This window comes from Aricia agestis, chromosome 10 (assembly GCF_905147365.1).
Source record: "Aricia agestis chromosome 10, ilAriAges1.1, whole genome shotgun sequence".
NCBI lineage: Eukaryota > Metazoa > Arthropoda > Insecta > Lepidoptera > Lycaenidae > Aricia > Aricia agestis.
The window spans coordinates 3,765,394-3,786,120 of NC_056415.1; the positions used below are offsets into that span (position 1 = coordinate 3,765,394).

The 20,727-nt window shown below is 35.4% G+C and overlaps 3 protein-coding genes across 4 annotated transcripts; 1 reads left to right on the forward strand and 2 right to left on the reverse strand.

The window, feature by feature from the left end:
* Nucleotides 1-2,689: 2,689 nt before the first annotated feature.
* LOC121731266 (IST1 homolog) lies at nt 2,690-8,736 on the reverse strand. 2 transcript variants are annotated; one of them, XM_042120628.1, is made up of 7 exons: nt 8,462-8,736; nt 7,984-8,146; nt 7,554-7,773; nt 7,242-7,375; nt 5,535-5,648; nt 4,588-4,638; nt 2,690-2,996 (listed from the first exon to the last, which is right to left on the reverse strand). In XM_042120628.1, exons 1-7 carry the CDS (start codon nt 8,641-8,643, stop codon nt 2,757-2,759), a joined length of 1,104 nt encoding a protein of 367 aa, XP_041976562.1. In that variant the 5' UTR covers nt 8,644-8,736; the 3' UTR covers nt 2,690-2,756. The 2 variants fall into 2 exon arrangements, with proteins under 2 accessions (XP_041976562.1, XP_041976563.1); XM_042120629.1 differs by lacking the exon at nt 4,588-4,638.
* Nucleotides 8,737-11,992: 3,256 nt separating this feature from the next.
* Nucleotides 11,993-16,086, reverse strand: LOC121731133 (protein dispatched). The gene has a single exon (XM_042120487.1). The coding sequence runs from the start codon at nt 15,846-15,848 to the stop codon at nt 12,537-12,539; it is 3,312 nt and encodes a 1,103-aa protein (XP_041976421.1). The 5' UTR covers nt 15,849-16,086; the 3' UTR covers nt 11,993-12,536.
* Nucleotides 16,087-17,796: 1,710 nt separating this feature from the next.
* On the forward strand, nt 17,797-20,607 carry LOC121731085 (V-type proton ATPase 21 kDa proteolipid subunit). Its single transcript, XM_042120418.1, has 2 exons — nt 17,797-18,582; nt 19,547-20,607. Exon 1 carries the CDS (start codon nt 17,931-17,933, stop codon nt 18,546-18,548), a length of 618 nt encoding a protein of 205 aa, XP_041976352.1. The 5' UTR covers nt 17,797-17,930; the 3' UTR covers nt 18,549-18,582; nt 19,547-20,607.
* The last annotated feature ends 120 nt before the right edge of the window (nt 20,608-20,727 follow it).

Below are 20,727 nucleotides of genomic sequence, written 5' to 3' on the forward strand. Positions count from 1 at the left end.
TTTTTCGTTTATATACAGAAAAACGATCACTGGCCTTATTCCTCGAAATGTTTTTGTAATAAGCGAAATAAAAAAAAATGGACAATCCCCGTTTCAACAACATTATGAACTTTGGTTATAAGTGTTTTCTAATAATATATGATATAACAGATTCTATCACTTTGGAAATCCATACGATAAAAATAAATACTCATTCTAAAACCACCAAGCTTTGTTTTTACCCATTCTCTAAGCACAATCAGTGAAGTGGATTCCTAGGCAGATGGCGGACCTGTACAAAGAGTATAGACCTGTAATCGCGTTATGTCACACCCTTAGAGAATACTCTAAGGGCACAATAGACATAACTACCAGTAGTTCGACTGCAAAGAAACGGACAGGTTTCAATATCTGTCAAATTCGTCGGGTTTCACTAGTATTATGAACGGAATGTGCCTCGCGCTGGCTGATATAATTTATTTTTAAATATTTAAAATAAAGATTTCAAAATTTGATTCTGACAACTTTAATCGCATGTGCTAAAACACAAACAACAATACGACCAAAGAGGAACACGTCCAGCGAATATGTCATAGTTTTAAATTCGTAGTTAACAAGTTAATAACCCTAGCGACAATTTTCGTCATAATACGTCAAATTTAAAAATTTCAACATCAGTTCTAAGTCGGCATACTCTATCTATCATTCTGTCTACTCTGCTAAGGGTGTGACATAACAGTGTTAATAACAGTAGCTCTACCATGAGTGCTATAGTATTTTTCGATACTCGATACCGACTACTGTAAATTTTTAGTATGGCAAATTTTACAGCTCCTCTAGCGGTTACTTGTGGAACTAAAATCGCCATACTAAATATTCACGTAGTCGATATCGAGTATCGATAAATACTATAGCTTTAAACTCATGGTAGAGCTACAGTAGTCAGTAGTTACTACTGACTACTGTTATTAATACTCATAAGGTCAAACCCCTCCGACCGATCACAGCTAACATTGAAGTGACAATAAGCCTAAACTCTAAAGCCAAACCAAATGACGTAGGTCCGTCAACTGCCTATGAATCACTGACCTCCATTATACAAGTACGCTGGACTTACGATACACTTTGATATGACTGCTGGTTTTTGTGCCTATTTGAGGCGGAATCAGCGCCCCCAATGCGGGGGAAGAGAACTAAATTTGACGTAAAAATGACGTTTGAAAGTCGCCATATTGGCGTTGATATCAGTAGTAGGAGTACTTGGACCTAATACTAGTTTCTACAACCAATAGCGATTAAGCGGCCATTTGCAAGTTACGTCAGATTTAGTTCTCTTCCTCCGCAATGGCAGGTATTACACGCATCAATATCACGATTCCGTGATAATATAGATAATATAATAGGCCGAATCGCACTATTACAGTACACTTGTGAATCGCGTGATACTAGAATCATGATAATATTGATGCGTGTACCTGCCATTGGGGGTGCCATTCAAATACGCACAAAAAGCAGGTGGGTATCATAAGTCCAGCGTACTTGTATAATGGAGGTCAGTGCTATGAATCAATAATTTCTTGCTATTGTATGGTGCTTACAACGAGTATGCAGTTCATTGTAAAATGTTTTGTTGTATGAATGTACAAAAGCTTATGATTACAATATTTACATGTAAACTTAAGTATATAAAATGGTTTTCAAAGCGAGATTACAGAACATGCATGGTGCATAGTTATTAGTTATACTTAGTACCTGTTTCACCACTTTCTGATAAAGTGCCGAATAGGCTATTCACACCTTTTTTGACAGATTTTTCCATACTTTATCTGTCAAGTTAAGTGGTGGATAGCCTATTCGGCACTTTAATCAGGAAGTGGTGAAACAGGCCCTTAGTGTGTTTGTTTCAAAATAAAAACATTGAGCGAATAGTTAAATGTAAGCTACTAGTAAATGTCATCTATGTCTAAATTCAGGGAATTTATGGTATACATATTTTGTTTTGTGTTTAATTTTAAAACAAACACACTTTAGTCTATTCGCGAGAACAAGGCAGTAAAGGCACTAATGTCTGTTTCTCGCAAACTAAAGAAAATGATTTAAAAGAAATGATAACATATTTCACTGCCTCTACAGTGTGTAACAAAAATAAGTGATAATACTTTAGGGTGTGTACGTGTTCCTTGTACAGATTTCACTGTGAAAGTAGCAGCACTGAAAGACGATTTTTTTTCACTTTTGTATGGGCAACGGCCCGAGCGTCACGAGTTTCCCCATACAAAAGTGAAAAATTTTTTTGGTCTTTCAGCGCTGCTACTTTCACAGTGTACTCTCTACAAGGAACACGTACACACCCTAAAGTATTATCACTTATTTTTGTTACACCCGTATAATATGATACGCGCATATTATAACGAGGCAGCAGTCTGCATTTTCTATATTATACTTTTTACCAAGTGCACTATACAATAATGTGCGCCTCATATAATATACACGCATAATACAGTGTGTAACAAAAGTAAGTGATAATACTTTAGGGTGTGTACGTGTTCCTTGTGGAGAGTTCACTGTGAAAGTAGCAGCTCTGAATTTTTTTTTTACTTTTGTATGGGCAAGGGCCCGAGCGTCACGAGTTTTCACATACAAAAGTGAAAAAATTTTTTGGTCTTTCAGCGCTGCTACTTATGCAGTGAACTCTCTACAAGGAACATGTACACACCCTACAGTATTATCACTTATTTTTGTTACACACTGTATATTATGAACCGCGATATCAACATTTATTTCTTCTTCTTCAACTCCTCGAAGCGTCTGTTCAGATCTTCAAAGTCAATCTCGTCCGGGCCCGTGGCTCCTTCGTTAGGCTCCTGCGGTACCGCCGGCAGGTCGGACGGCACGGACGGCAACTCCGGTAACTCGGGGAAGTAGTTGCTGGTGGTGGGTTTGGTGCGCGGCTGCGGCTGCGGCTGCGGCTGCGGCTGCGGTGGGGACACGTTGGGCGCGTTGGGTATATGCGACGGCTGAAAAAAATTACAATTTTAAAACATTGTATTTCATTTTAATTTGGTCATAACAATTGAAAATCTATTGTGTCTGCGATTGGTACCCACGATGAAGGTGTTAAAATAATATTAGTAAAAAATAATAGGTATAGAGTGCATGTGAAAAGTGTATTTATTTATAAATTCTTTATTTGCACATAAGGTAACATACGAAATGAAGAACACAACAAAAGATACATAAATGACAATACAATTACAATAAAATTTACAAATTTATAAAAATGTGCAAATTGGCGGCCTTACCGCTGTAAGCGGTTTCTACCAGGTAACCGTCAATATAAAATAATTGAAAAAACAATAGTATAAAACTATTACTTACAATACTTAATATGAGATAAAATAAACTACTTATACTTTACATAGATATAATAAGGCAAAAATATGAAAAAATTACAGGAGATAAGAATTTTATGATAAGTAATTAATATTAGTACTAACATCATCATATTGAAGGAAATAGGTCTAAGTAGTGTTTCTTGACACGTTTCTTAAAGATATTTATGGATTCAGAGTTTTGTATAGAATCAGGTAAAGAGTTCCAGAGACGAATAGCGGAGATGGTGAAAGAAGAATCATAGAACGAAGTTTTATGGGAAGGGAAGGCAAGCGTAAGTTTCTTTGCAGAGCGAAGAATAGGATTGCCATGACGTAGAAAATTGAAATTTGATTTTAGGTAGGCAGGAGTTGAGAGATTAAAAAGGATATTGTAAAGTAAATGCAGGACGTGAGAATTTCGACGCATCTTGATCGGAAGCCACTTGAGCTGAGACCGGTATTCAGACACATGATCTTTGCGAAGGCCAAATATAAAACGGATGCACAAACTTTGAAGGCGTTGAAGGGAAGAGATAAGATTTTCGTTTAGATCACCGTAGAAAACGTCAGCATAGTGCATAGTGTACATATATAAGAAGAATTTATTCGTCTTCGTTGCTAAATTTATACACAGGGTGTAACAAAAAAAATATGTAAACTGTAAAGGTGTATAATGAAAGTATTTGGGAATTGGGATACATTATGCATTTGGGAACTTAGTGCTGTGCCAACATTGTTTTTTTTTTCGTCACTCATTTTATTAGTTTGCCCTAACACTTGACCACAATATAAAGTGTAGAGGAAATATAACTTTGTAAAGAGAAAATATACTTACGTCTATTTCGTCCTTTTAAATGTAAGTAATGAAATAAATACATAAATGTATGATTAAATTTCAAGTTGATGTACACAAAACACAGATTTAAAAAAGCCTTAATGTAGGTTAAAAAGCTATGAAATATTGCATGTTACATTTTAAATATACATAATGTAAATAAGAATTATTATTGAGAACAACAGATACAACCCACATCAGAAAAATAAGCATTACCAATGAAAATACTAACCCATTTCAATTACAGAATTTAAGTAATTGTATTTTCCATAAATTATTTGTTGTTATATATTTTATGAAACAAGGAAAGTTAAAAATATCATAGTAGCTACATTTAGCAAAAATAACACCCGACATATAGAACAAACGCCCAACGCCAAGCTAGTTAAAAACAATTACCATATCATGAGCTATGCTGTCATAAGCTGGCGGTAGATTGTGCATTTCATCCTGCAAAGGCACAATATTTCATACTTTATTACCTACAAAACAAACTAAAAGAACAAAACCTTAACAAATACAGTGTAAACTCCATGTAACGTCACTCTATTTAACGACAAACTCTCTAAAGCGTCGAAATCAATTGACTTTGGTTGGTTTAGCTTGTCTACCATACAATGGTACACTCTACATAGCATCACACCCACTCTCAATAACGTCAGCATTACAACAATTGAACAATAAAAAGTACCATTTAAATTACTAAAATTAGTAAAAACTGCGCAGCTATGTACGTTTTTTTGTCGCATTGCTATCCTAGACCGTAATAAACTCGACTTTCGGCATCATGCATACAGAACTTTCTAAGAAATTAGTCCTTTTGTTTACAAATTGAGATTGATTTGCACGTGTATGCTGTTTTAGACCCTAGTCCCTAATTACTAATAATAAGGAGTCATGGATTATTATTAATATTTATTCGTTATCATAATATTCTCAGTTATACATAAAGTTTCGAACTGTAAATATGGTTAGTAAAAGAAAATCAATGTATAATGACGAAAAAGTATTGATTTTTCTTCTCTCCATTTAACAACAACTCCATATAACGTCATAAAATGCACGGTCCCTTCAGTGTCGTTATATAGAGTTTACACTGTATCTAAAAATTAACATCTATATAGTTAAATTATGTGTTACAGTTGAGTGTTTTCCTATGCAAGTAGAATATTATCATGTTTACTACAGTAATATGATTATATTAAATATAAAATAAAAAGATGGTCCAAAATGCTTGTTGAAAAAGATCAAGAGAAGTAATCAAAAAAATTGTGCAACTTATATAAAAAAATTCAACTAGTTTTCATAACTTAATGTTATGAAAACTAGTTGGAAATGTTGAGTACCTGTAAGAAGCTGTTACTGAGGGTCTTAGAGTCAACTCCTGGAGGTACATTATAAGTCATGGGAGGTCTGTTGTTGCCGGGTGGACCAGCAATGAATCCACCGACTTTGCCATGCTGTAAGTCAATTTATTGAAGTCAAGAAAAGTAGAAGATTTTTTATATCAAGTTTAGCTGAAAATCACAAGACACAATTTGGTAGCAACTAGCAACAACAAAAAAATTGGACAATGAATAAAACTTTCCAAATACTAAATTAAAAACAATAACTTTATCAGATGCCCGCAAGAAGTTGCATCATAACTTGCGTACGGGATCCATACATTTGCATATGCATATGTCGCAGCCGACTGGTTTAAATAGCCGTTCAATCAAACAGCTAGCCCTTTGACTGAACAACGCCATTCAATCACACGTCTAGCTTTTATATTGAATATTTTAGTCGCTCAAAACGTTCAACACTACAGCTGATTCAAAGGCCGCCGTCTAATTGAAGTAGTTCAGCGCGCACCGCTGCGGCGCTAGGTGCGTTTTATTTACAATATTATGGCGTCAACTAGCAGGTGTTTGTTGGTGTTTGTTTTTAGAAAAGAAAGTAGTTAATAAAAGTTACAAGTGTTATTAAAGAGACAAAAATTGTGGAGGCACATACAAGTAAATCAAAATTTCAACAAATATTCGAGGAGAAATTACGGGATTATGAAATGGATGGACGCAGCTCCCCACAAAAGGGGGTTCGGGGGCACAGCCCCCTGTCAAAACAAAAACGAACACAATCCAGAAAGTCCAAAAGTTGGTTAGGTTAGAACTTAGACCACAACACAGAGGGAGCCGAGCGAGCGCAGCGAGCGTGCTGCGGCAGCAGCCGGCGACCTTCATTAAACAAAAGGGGGGCTCGGGGGGCGCAGCCCCCCGCCAGAACAAAAACAAACACAATCCAGAAAGTCCAAAAGTAATAATAAATACATTTTTTATTAATCAATTTCGTTACAATTTTTTACAATGAGGGGGACACAATATGTATTTATGCAAAGTATACTGATAGGGAAAACAATGGCAGCCGTACTAGTATGAACTGTGTCACAGCTGCCTTTGTTTACAGCACAAGATATCTCAGTTTGTAGTAACCACACAAAGAGTAGGTACAGTATATCCGCTTGCAAATAGTAACAAAATAAATATTAAGTTCAATTAAAATTGTTATCATTCGTTATATTATGACCATAAGAATAATAGGTAGGTAAAAGGAAGTAGGTTAGGTTAGAACAGTGACTGTGCTGCGGCAGCAGCTGGCAAACGTCACATTAAACTTTTAGTCACCCCTTAAACTTAATAAAAAGTTTTCCTATTCTCCCAAATTACATATTAAGCTAATGGTCGCCCTAGTTAATTTGCCATTAAACTAGTTGGCTAAGCGTCGTCTAGCTGTAGTGTTGAACAATGTAGTCAACAAGTCGGCTAAACAACGTATAGTCGTGTGATTGAATGACGTTGTTCAGTCAAAGGGCTAAGGTAAGGTAAAGGTACAGATTGATCGGCTATTTAAAACCAGTTGGCTGCGACACATACATTGATGCTAAAACTTAGAACTTCAAATATCTCCATACTATTTTTTTTCTAAATTGATTCAAAGGTTATAATGTGAAGAGGTAATCTTCACATTTGCAATATTACTATGAATTTATAACAAATGACTTTAATTCCACTTACAGATGGATAGCTGAAAGGCTGCCCTGTTGGTGGTGGTAAGTTTGGCATTTGTGGCATCGGTGGTGGTGCAGGATAACCGATGAAGCCGGGGGGATTTGGTGGACCGTTTATGTCTATCAGCATAGCATCCCTGGCTGTTAATAAAATACAACTGATTACATTAACAATACACATGGAAACCTGATTATTTATTCAGTTCATGAGTCACTGAGTAAGATCACAACCATTTTAATTGGTTTAAATGTAATATAATCATACTGTTTTTCACAAACTAATAATTAGTATTATATATTTTATGAAAAAATTACAAACCTTCATCCTCCCTCATAACTTGTTCATCAGGTGTGTACTCCACATTGTAATTTTTGGCAATCTCTATAAGATACTTCTCCACGAGTATTTTCGGTGGACTCTGGACGGACAGTTTGTGCCTTAGTTTCTCACTGATTGTCGCCACACTTTCATTCCTGCAGGCATCTGCATATACTTTCCCATACTTGGCAGTCAACAAATCTGATACAACTTTCAGTTCCTAAGACATTTTGATATTTTAATTTTGTAGAATGTGGTGACTGGTGATATTTATTAATTACACATAATTAACAGAAGAACAGACGGATTTTATGTTTTGAAGATTTTATAATGGTTAATAAGATAACATCCACATGTTTATCAGCTTATATTTTATTAGTAACAACTTGTGAAAAGTCTTATAAAATAGTACAAAGCAGCATCCTCATACCTGTACATCGGTGTGCATCCTCGGAGCAACCCAGATGAGGCTAGAGATGGCCTCGCAGAGCCCCTCGTCCAGCTCCTTCATCTGAGTGATGAGGCCAAACCGAGCAAGCACCAGGTCACAGTACATCTCAACTATCTCCATCGCCTCCACCATGTAGTCCTCCCTACAAGTTATGTTTATATAGTCTTTTTCACAAAATAAGGGAGCAAACGAGCAAACGGGTCACTTGATGTAAAGCAACTACCGTCGCCCATGGTCCATGGACATTCGCAACATTAGAAGAGCTGCAGGTGCGTTATCGGCCTTCATTATTTATTGATATATTTAATATTTGCTTTATAATTAGGTCATAGATTTAAACATAGTCTAAGTTTCCAATGGGAAATTTGTGTTGATATGTAGCGTAAGTTTTATGATCCCAAGGAATGTAATTTGTACACAATTTGAACAACTCTTATAATATAACGAAAGAACTCACCTGATAATGTGTTCTACACGAATTTTAGCCCTCTCACTTTTGCCACTTGCAATATATTCGGCTATTTCCTTCCTTGCCTTTTGTGCTAGCTCAGTTTTTTTCTTTTCCAATAATTTTAGACGGTTTATTGCAAGCCTCAAGTGCGTTTTTAGTTTAGTGTAATTGGGATTTGAGGAAAACATTATATTAATCTCTTTTTGTTCAGTAAATAAGATTTAAATGACGAATTAATAAAACTTTGTAATTGAGTGAATCACCAAAAGTCCAAAACAATCATAGCATCTGAATTCTGACAAGTGAGTGTGACGTCATTGATTGACTTTTGAGTTTTGACACAGAAATCTAGTGACGTCATTGATCACAAATGACAAACGTCAACAATTTGACAGTTGAACCTTTTTATTATTTTTATATTAAATGGCCATAAAATAAAAACTACACGCTTTTATTATTTAAAGAACATTGAACAGTTTACTCAGTATAGTTCAATTTGAAGATTTTTGAACTAGACTTAGTAAAAAATAGAGTTACAATTTACAAACATACATACAGATGAACCTAATAAAAGCGTGATATAAATTATAGTACGGGAGCCCTAGAACATTTTTTTTTTGTTACTACTTACTATCAAGCAAATTTTTTGTGAGTAGCTTCATTTTGATAAGACGAACAACATTTTTATGTGCGAAAAAACTTGAAAGTGGTAGCTAACAGAAATATTATACTTAATAGAAAGGATTTCATACTTTGACTTGATAGTCCTAAAATGTGGATTGTTCTATTTGTAGGACAATGTTACTCTGAAATTAAATAACTATTTAACCTATCTACTTATATACAAAAAATCAGCTTGTTAGGGTTGAGTAGTCAACCAAGTTTTGTTGATTACAGAACTTTAAAACGGTACCCTAACGAGCAGATTTTTTGCATATTGATAGATTAATAGTCATATAATTTAAGAGTTACATTGTTCTACAAATAAAACAGTCTTTATTTTAGGACTATTTATTCAAAGTATTAATTCCTTTCTACCTCTGTTAGAGCTACCACTTTCAAGATTTTTCGCAAATAAAAAATATGTTGTTCGTCTTATCAGAATGAAACTACTCACAAAAAAGTACTTAGCTTGATAGTAATAAAAAAAATGTTCTTGGGCTCCCGTAACAAAGGAATTTTTTCTGGTGAATTTTGCATCTCCATACGATCTCCATTCTCTATTAAAATTTGTTTAGCAGTTTAGGCTTTAAGAGGAGGATAAACAATATTTGCTTTAATTAAAAGTTTTAACTCCTCATCCCTCAATAAAACTCCATGTTTGTATAAAATTAACATTTTATTCCATTTATTAGTTCATACATCAACTTTGAAATACTTAATATAATATATATTTTTTCAAGTTAATGACAAAACAGAATCGTATATATGCAGCGTATTACTCTAAGGGCCTGTTTCACAACTTCCTGATAAGTGACGAATAGGCTACCGTAATAGGCAATCCACCAATTATTAACTTGACAGATCAAGTATGGAGAATCTGTCAAAAAAGTTGTGAATAGTCTATTCGTCACTTTAAACTGGCCCTTAGAGGATTTTTTATATCTTAATGAGATAGGTTACCATCAAAGTAGTACATCTATACTAATATTATAAAGAGGTAAACTTTGTTTGTTTGTTTGTTTGTTTAATTGTAATGAATAGGCTCAAAAACTACTGGACCGATTTTAAAAATTCTTTCACCATTCGAAAGCTACATTATTTACAAGTGACATAGGCTACTTTTTATTTTGTAAAATATAGGGTTCCGTAAGATATTTCAGTTTTTCGGAAACAACCAGAAAATTTACTTATTTTGCGTACGCTGCCTACTATGAAAGATAGAACTATAATGGAGATCTTATAAATACCTACAAAAATGTCCGCGACACACTATACCTATCTATGTCAAGTGAGGCACAACAACCATTTATTTATTTAAAAATCTTGATTTCTTTTTGGACTACATTTAAACGGATTTATTTTACTCATGCTAATAATCCTTATCAAAATAAATTATTTCATCACTAAGTACAGTTTATGTAGAATATATTTGGTCTTTGAATGATTAAAATTTGACGTTTGGTTTAGAAGTTATGGCGAAATTAAAATATTGCGATTTACGCCCGTTTCGAAGTGGGCGCTACCAATGCGGGGATGCGCTCACGGGAAAGGTTTCACTATGTAATAGATGTTCCACGCGGCTTCGCCCGCGTAATTTAGGAATGTCACGAAAACCGTACATTTTTCCGCAAAAAAGAAACCTATGTCCTTTCACGTGGTCTATTCTTCATGTAAATAATGTACAAAGTGTTGTACACATTGAAAAGGTCTACAGAAAACTCCACGATGATATATAGGTACTTACGTATAAGGATATCCCACAATAACATTTTTTTGTCATATTTTACTTTTAACTTCAAATAATGGCTAATTTTTGAAGCGATTTTAACCAATACGGCAATAATTCTTATTCAATTAAATACTTTAAATACATAATAGTGATTATTATTGATTAATATGGCCCTTTACAGCATATTATTATGATTTAAATTTTATATGAATACGAGTTTTTGCCCGCGGCTTCGCTCGCGTTAAGAAGTATTATTATATACAAACTTCTATCCCCTATTTGAACCCCTTGGGGTTGGAATTTATCAAAATCCTTTCTTAGCGGATACCTACGTTATAACATCTACCTGCATGCCAAATTTCAGCCCGATCCGTCCAGTGGTTTGGGCTGTGCGTTGATAGATCACTATGTCAATCAGTCAGTCACCTTTGAGATTTTCGAAGGTATTACAGATTTAAAAATTGCGGAACGTAGCTTTTGCGGCAGTACCTACCAATGCGGGCCACGGGTAGTAATGAATATAAATTATTTAAAATTAAAACTACTGAATCGATTTTAATCATTTTTTTAGTGACGTAGGCTATAATAATAATATATTTTATACCCGTGCGAAGCCGGGTCGGGTCGCTAGTAATAAATAAAAATTAAATCAACTATAAATAGCATTTAATGTTTGTATATAAAATAATATCGGTATATTATTTAATAATAAGGTGCTGTTTGCTAAACATCAAGATTATAGTAACAGGTAAACAACACAAACTTACAAAGTAATTTAATAATAATTATTATAATTTTAACTTACAATATCATTTGAATATGTAGGGTTTTTAAAGTAAAATTAAAATATAACTGGGAAAATTGAGGTAATTTTCAAGATAGGCATGCAGGCGTTCAGAAGAAAGGGCTACAAGTGGCAAAGTACTACTTAAGTGGCTCCGTAATGGTCCTTCGAGCCGGATAATGCGCCATACGCCATACGTTTTTATTCGTCGGAAGATACATTTTGTTCTATTTTTTCTACAATAGGGGACTAGGAGATCAAGGGAGTTTATTTTTTGTTATAAAAACAAGGAGATTTTATAACAAAAAGTAACTTTTGTTATAAAAGCAAGAAAAATGATTATAAAATCAAAGGCTTATAAGTATAATTTTAAGTGACGATTACATTTGGGGGATAAATTATGAAGGGAATAGGGATATAACTTTACAGATAAAATCTTATTATATCTCTTATATCTCTTAAGTCTTACCAATACTCATTTTACCAGAAGACGTAATATTTTATCCAAAATATAGTTTTCCATTGTAAATAATAATTATAGACGTACAGGTACATATTGTTTAATGTACTTATATTCATATAAATTGACACCTTCACATGTTTGAGCTTCAACGATAGTTAATCGTCCTAAATAATAATAATACAGAGATTCGAAAAGAAAGCAACCTAATACGGTCTATTAATTATAATTTATAAGTAAGTGTGCGAAAGCTCATCAAGATCTTACATGTATTTATTTATATATATTATATAGTGTTAATTATTGTCCAGTGATTCTATAACATCAATAACAACCATTATAAACTAATACTGGAAATAACGCGTCACAAAATAATACTGCTGCATTAAGTACAAAACGGCCATAACGCTCGATAGCAATACACTACAGTGTAAACACTAAACAGTCAGTCGTTATCTAATGTGTTACTACAGTTATCACTTTTATACGTATTTTCTACGTCCTCGTGAAGGACGACGGTCATGGCGCTCATACTAGACGGGCTATGGGAGTGCGTTATGTTCGTCGGATTGCTGTCAGCCAAGTGCTCCAACTCGTGACTCTCAAGATTTGGAACACCAGAGCAAACTGAACTAACCCGGGACACCGCCTTCCGGTCGTCGACTTGGGGCTCCTTTGAGGACTCCGGTCCGCACGTATACAGGAGCGAACACAGGAAGAACGTCGCATAAATCCAACTTACCGACATGACTAGGGCTAGGAACACTCCTATTTGAGAGTAGGGAAGAAGATTTGAGCGGAGGAGAAATATGCCAGCCGAACCGGTAGTCAGCGCGGCAGCAGCCGTAGGCCCAGCCGAGGCAGCCAGAGCATACTTCACCCTGGTCGTCCTGGGGCCGCTGACGTTAGTGTAACTAATAGCGTAATGTAAGCTGAAGTCTACGGCCAAACCGGCCGACGTCGAAATAGCTACGCTTTCCAGAACGTTCAACTTCCATCCGCACACCACCAGAATTGCTATCGTCACCGTACACGAAAATATTATAGCAACGAGAGCACAAGTGCTCAATATAAAACTGAAGGTAGACGGAAGAAGTACGATGAAACCTAGTCCAGCGGATAACAGTAGAGCCGTTACGGTTCCGCTAGCCAAAGTCTGCTGAAGATCATAAAATTGCAAGTCGGATAGGAACCATCCGTATTTCATACCAGCTGGAGCATTTTCCAGCTCGGTTCTCGTCCAATTCTCCACTTGAACGAAAAATTCGTGCATTTTAGTGTAAGACATGGAATACGGTATCACACTTTCGAATTCTACGACGATCGCTGCGACTATGGGTGGGTTCCTATTCCGCAGAAACTTCGGACCTGCTACTCCAGGCAAGAAAAGCTGTCGCGACGTTTGGTAGAGGGACTCCATCGCTTTGATTATGCAAAAGTCGAACACTTCCTTCCTGTACGGGAATCGTGAGGACTCGCAACATGGCGCTCTATTTATTTTGTCGATCGTATCTATACATTTTCTACTCATATACATTTTGAAACTTTCGATAAAACAGTTCGGCAGCAGGGGCCCTAGGGTGTGCTGATAGAATGGCTGTCGTTTTATTCTTGAGCAAAAATCTAGAAGCCATACCTGCGAAGTTGGACTCGATATACTAAATTCTTCTTCAAATACTAGATGTCCCTTAGAAAAGGGATCCATATGATTTCCATTATCGATGGCCTTCACACCCCAGATCCACCGCAGCGGCATTTTGATACCCATTCCGGAATCCCTGCTCAATCTTTCAAACAAAAACTTGTCCTTATACTTTGTATCGTAAATTTCAAAAGGATGATCGATTTGAAACAATTGAAACTGTCGCGAATCGGGAAGTCGAAGACCGGGAAAATAAAATACTACAATAATACTGTAAATTCCTATGGCACCTAACAATAATACTAGAACAATGTGCAATCTCACAATGCACATAGTCAGAAACCTATTAATAATAACTTTGATATCCTCAGTAGCTCCATTAAATGTTCTACTGATAACGCTACACTTAAACCATCTACCTGTACACAATTTCACATCTAGGATAAACACAGTCACAGGGAGCCAAGTGACCATTAGAAAAAAGTTCACTAATACTGCTGTTCCAGCAAATACACTGAAGCAATTGATAGCTGGAATGTAACTAATGTATGAGGCAAAAAATGCTACTGCTGTTGTCAGTGTTGTTACAAATATAGCGATCACAGTGTGTTTTAAAGTTTCCTCTATAATTTGAACGAGAATAGTTTCTCCAGCACTCGAGATATTCTTAATATCTGCTAAAGAGTTGTCATCGACAATATTATCTTTAATCAGTTGCCAGCTTATCATTTTCCAAACTTTCACATACAGAAAAGCATCATCGGCCCCTATACCTATCACAACAACTATGACTAATAAATTCATAAATGGAAAAAACTCCAAGTTCAACACATAGATATACAAGAAGTATGCCACACCGAGAGAATATGTGATGGCAATAAACAACATTATAGTAAGTATTAATGACTTAGTATACACAAACACCAACACAAATACAAAGAGTCCGCCGAGGCCTATCAACCACGTATCCTCAATAATCCACATATCAAAAAGAGCATTCTTTAGACCAAAATCTACGGCAGATATAGTAAGAGATTCATAGGCCATTTTTGAGCTTTGTAACTTTAAATAATAGTTTAAGATAGTACTACTACTGGGCAATGGCAGGAAGATCATCACATGCTTAACAAATGTATTAGATATATTTTTTGGCGAAAATGCATCAGAATCTATAATATAGAACAACAAATTATAAACAGCATCATACTGTGTGCAGAACTTTGGCACTCTACATTGGTTGAGCTCACAGGACTCCATCAGGGTAAAGTTATGAAAGTACCCTGCACACTTCTTTAAAATATGTATAGTTTTCCTAACATCCTCTCTACTTATATTATGGCATGAATTCCTGCCAGATATTAAAGCTATATAATTTGGCACACTCCAAATAGAACAACAGTAATCATTCGAATGAGATCTCTGGCACAATTTATTGTACTCATCATTAGCTATGTTAATGAGCGAGGACTGTAAGTTACACATCTGCTTAACATTCTCAAAAGACAGCATTGACTTACTGTTAGTGGATGTAACTACTAGGTGTGCGTAATCTGCAGCGGGGGCTCCACATACCCCAGAGCCATGGTTCACTACGTTGTCACGTGTGTTGGGCATGTCCCTGAGGGACTTCCACTGCTCCCTAGAATGGTTCCTGAGCAGTTCTGTATCCTCCTCCTCGTAAGTTGTATTCTTTCCGAAGCCCCAGTGAACATGATCAGAGGAAAAGTTTGTTTGTGATGAATTGGACAGTGTTTTCACAAATCCTATGTTGCTATTGTATTTGTTGTGTCTTTGTGCGCCTTTTTGACTCGAACGAACTCTTCCCTGCTTTTTTCTATGTTTGTAAGTCTTGTTCATTCGTATTTGATCTTCGATTTCCTGAGGGTTGACTGCAAGGCTTTTAGACGGTCTCGTTTCATCGATTAAATTCTCCCACGCGATGAAACGGTGGGCGAGGGTGGTACCTCTCGTTTCGAATCCTGTTATTGGATCGGAAAATGAAGGAATACTGTGACAAACCAGTGGAATAACAGTTAAAATTGTACAAATAACTGTCACTGTGAAAAGAAACGCATACGAATGACGTACGATGAACCTTGCGTAGGCCGACAGCATTTTCACTCGTTTTCTTTAACTTCATATTTACAATTTAATTCATTTTCTTCTTCCTCGCAGAAATCTTATGATACAGTCAAATAATATTAAACTAGGAAGAAAATCACATTTTACTAGGATTCTTATCATCCTTATTCATAAAATAGATACTTCATTTGCCATTGTTATAGAAAATTTCAAAAACCTGTGAGTTTTTACATTATTTCATTAGGTATACAAAAATTTGCCAGAAAATTGTAACTTGTAACCAGTAACTTGTTCATACTTCATAGACATTTTTTTTTTAATTCGTCCCGGTCGGGACAGGCAAAGGGAGCGTTGCCCATACAGCCATTGTTCATAGACAATTGATTAATGATTATTGACATTTGACAGTTAACAACTTATTTTTTTAAATTTTGATTTAGTAGTATTTGGCCCATATTGGCATTTGGCCCGCCACGCTGGGACATGACTGGACTAAATAGTCCAGCGAGGCTAAAATGGTCACATTTAGCAATTCCTCCCAATCAATTCAGCAAATGAATTGTCAAAACTGGCAAACTGACAAATGTCAAATCAGTACAAAAATACAGAAATGAATTGTAAGCAGAGTTGCATTTTGCGATTTTAGAAAAATGAATCATATTATGATTTATATCATGATTCTTCAAAGCGACCATTTTAGCCCCGCAGTTCATGTCCCAGCGCGGCGGGCGTCCCAGGCGGCGGGAATGTGTGAAATGTGAATATATTCACATTTCACACATGATTCACACCATTACCATTTTGCATTTGCAGTCGTTGTGGGCTACTTGTGCTATATCGATCACATGACACATCACAACCACAACGTTGCGTTGATGCAATGACAGTGCGCACACACCACCCGCGCGTGCTCTTCCCCGCCCCCCTCTGTTTCATTGACTTTCATAACCACGTTCATAACCACATCGCAACTACTGGCGACAACGCAACCGCGTCGACATTTTGTCGGTAGGTACCACAATGTAACTACAAAAAGCTGCAGAAAAGGGTTCAATAATTTATATACTAGTGTAGTATCAAAGCAACTTCTCTTTTTTCTTTCGAATCTCAGAAGTAATGTCAAATGTGTGCCTTACGCTCTGGAGTTAAGGTTCAATTTTGTGCTACATAAGTCGATTAGAACTTCAATCATATGGACATATTATATTTTTATTAAAATCGTTATGAAAAGTACCAATCATAAGGACATAACGTGATGATATAATTATGGTGACGTGTGGGGCATATTGTATCCATATAACCATGTGACATTGGTTGGATCCTGAGTCCTGACGTGGTAATGATGATGATGAATGTAATTTGCATAGTAGGCTTAGTAGCATATACTTTCAGTTCTTAAAACAGCGCCTAAACCCCCAAACTATAAGGAATCCGGAGGTCCCTTAGTATCTTCGGAACCATAGTTTGAAAGGTAACTGAATTGATGTTGATAACATAAAAGTAATGTAAGTAACTAAATAAGTTTCACACACCATATTAATGGTAGAATGGAAGCACTAACTAGATATAAGATAACACCTTTGTATAATATACTGCATTCTGTGAATAAACGATAAATTTATCTTGCGTTTTGGTAGAACATTATGCTCAGAATCCTTCTCATAAAATCAAAATCACCATATTATGTTTCCATAAAATCGTGGAAATTTGCGATGCGTCAGCGACATTTCCGATGAAATTTTTGCGTTGTAACAACGCATCGCATTTCTATTTTCTGTGTGATGTTGTTTTTGCGATACGACGCCGCAACGCAGTGTTGCGGCCTGGACCATACGGCTGTTTTAGGGTAGAATCTTTTCGGGTAGGATACTAATTTAAATCAGTTTTTTTTATGTAAATTTAACCCCTAAATCCCTTATTATTGATTTTTTAGGGTTCTAATTTTATACAAAATCAACAACGCAGGTGGCAACATTTTTGTTGTCTATGACGTCTTGTGATCACAAGACTTCTTCATTTTGAGTTTTCTGTCAAGATCGAAATTGGAGAAAAAAGGCCTTCCCTTTTGGGATCTACGGGTTTACCAGCTCCAATTTTCCAGAAAATAACACCAAGATGAGGTACTTTATGTCTTACCTGTTCGCGCTACTCATCGCATTCGCCATACCTATATTTTCGTTGTACTATCTTCTCAATGGAAAGGGTGAGCAAATCAGTATTGCATGGTTCCTGGAAAATACTTCCCCCTACATGTGGGGAACACTGGGAATCGCCTTCTCGGTCGCGTTCTCAGTGGTGGGTGCCGCGATGGGCATCCACACGACCGGAGTGAGCATAGTCGGAGGAGGTGTCAAAGCCCCCAGGATCAAAACCAAGAACTTGATCTCAGTCATCTTCTGCGAGGCCGTGGCTATTTACGGACTGATCACTGCCATCGTGTTGTCGGGAATGTTGGAGCAGTACAAAGAGCCGCTGCTGGACATTAACATCAAGTACCAGAACTGGATGGCCGGCTATGTGATGTTCGGTGCTGGTCTGGCGGTGGGGCTGGTGAACCTGTTCTGCGGTATTGCCGTCGGCATCGTCGGCTCCGGGGCTGCTCTGTCCGACGCCGCCAATGCAGCCCTGTTTGTTAAGATCCTTATTGTTGAAATCTTCGGGTCTGCCATCGGTCTTTTCGGCCTAATTGTTGGTATTTATATGACATCAAAAGTCAAAATGGGCAACCAGTAAATAATTTAAGAAGACTTCAATTTGATCATAACAAGTAAGTGGACAAAATTATAGTTTAAACTATTTTAAATTGTATGTAAGTCAACAAAATATGTGTTGTTTATAATTAAATTGGAATTGTGATTATATGAATTAATAGCAATGTGTTTAAAACATTAAATTGGAGTAAAAATAGGCACTTGTTAGAAGTAGTTTTGGAATTAAACTTTTTTTTAAAAATCATTTGTGAATCAATTTTTATTGAATTATATTGAACTAAGGTTCTTTTAGTACTCATATTTAGTAATGATATTGTTTATAATTTATTAGTCAACTTTTTGATACAGTTAGGTCATATAATATTATATTATATGACTCCTATAGTCACATGCTTTTCATTCTTTTAATTAACCTGTCAATCATGGAAAACGAGACATGATAGAATTTCTATTGTGTCTCGGTCACCGGTGACCGTATGGGGCTTGATGAATTAAATACAAGGGTTAAGTTAACATAAGTATGTTGATGCTATTAATTCTTAATTATTGTTTTTTCTTTTTAATTCTATTTGGTTAATCTAATGCTTTTTATATAATATTTAAAATTTTATTGATTCACCATATTAACATAATGACAACATTTTATGTTTACTTGAAACTAAATACTAATATTTATTTATTTTTTGATTAACATTCCCTCTTCCACCAACAATACTACCTACTTCAAAAGACTATTTGAGATTTTTATCCACAATTTTGCTTCCTAAAGTAGACCTATGTTCAATGAATTCAAACTTTATTTTAATACATCCCTAAATTATAAATCTTAGTAAGATTATCAATATACTTATTGTTAAAGTTGTTGTTATTGCAAAATTTGACAAATCTTCATGTGTAGCTACAGAAAAAGTGTAGGTGCAAAACTCATGAGTGCTATTGAGTGTGCTATATTTCATTAAATTGTGACTGAAATTCAAAAGTCTACATTTAACTTCACAAATTCTGGTTTTTTTATTTCAGAATTACAAAGCACTGGACTTCATAACCCAGAGAATACCCAAGGAATATCAGTGCTATAATATAAGAGCTAAGTTTCAATCAGTGTTAAACTGTAATGTATAATGAATTATTTTGTTAATGTGTTGCGGTTGATGTATTTAACATTAATATAACATACCTGTTAGTTTCTGGTCTTAGCACTTGTTGTATGAACGCTCAAAAAACTTACTGTCCGTCTTTAAACTATTAACTTCAAAATGTGCTGAGATTAGGTTATTGGAGTGTTTAGACAGTTTTTAACAAGTAATTGTGTTGTTAAATATCAGACATTTGTCGAAAGTGACTAGGCAAACAGTGCTTTGCTGCAATCCGCATGAAGAACTGTTTTATCTAGTCATTTGGTTAAAGCTCAAACATTCCATGAAATCTTATTACAACTTTTATGAAGCTCTGATTGGTAAGTCTGTACATTATAACTGGATGTATCAACTCAAGATGTGTAAAATGAGTATTGTTCACATCAGAAATTGATATTATATAAATGTTTACTTAGGTAACTCCAGATTTTTGATTGAAAAATAGAAAATGAATTATTAGTTAATAGTAAAAAAAGTTAGCCAATATTATTTTCTGTAGATGTGAACATACTTGTCAATCCATACCCGAACCTCAGTTGTAAACATTCATTCAACTTTTGTCAAATATATCATATTATAACATAATATTGTAGTCATTGAAGAATATATGATATTTCCCTATTGAATTGATGTCTGTATTTTTTATAAAATCTTTAATATCTTCAATTGTAAATATTAGTTTGCTTCCTTTTTATGAAATATTAAAATCACTTAATTTATTGTACAATGTAAAAAAATCAATAATTTTAGGTATCAATGCAAATGCCATACTTTTTTTGAAGAAAAATATCAAATCGACTCGGAAAGCACAAAGCTTCTGCACTGCTACCACGAGGAACAAATTGAGAAAGTATTATGGTGTCTAATGCCTACTGATGCGGTTTATGTTGAACATGTTTGTGCAAATGTAGATATAATGTATGTTGATGAATAAATAGCTAAAACGTAGAGCAACATTATTTTATTTGTATAATACAGAATACAGGGGCCTTACTCCCGAAACTGATATCGATTTCGATTTTCGATTTCAACGGTTTTTGACACTTTAGACATGCTTTAGACATC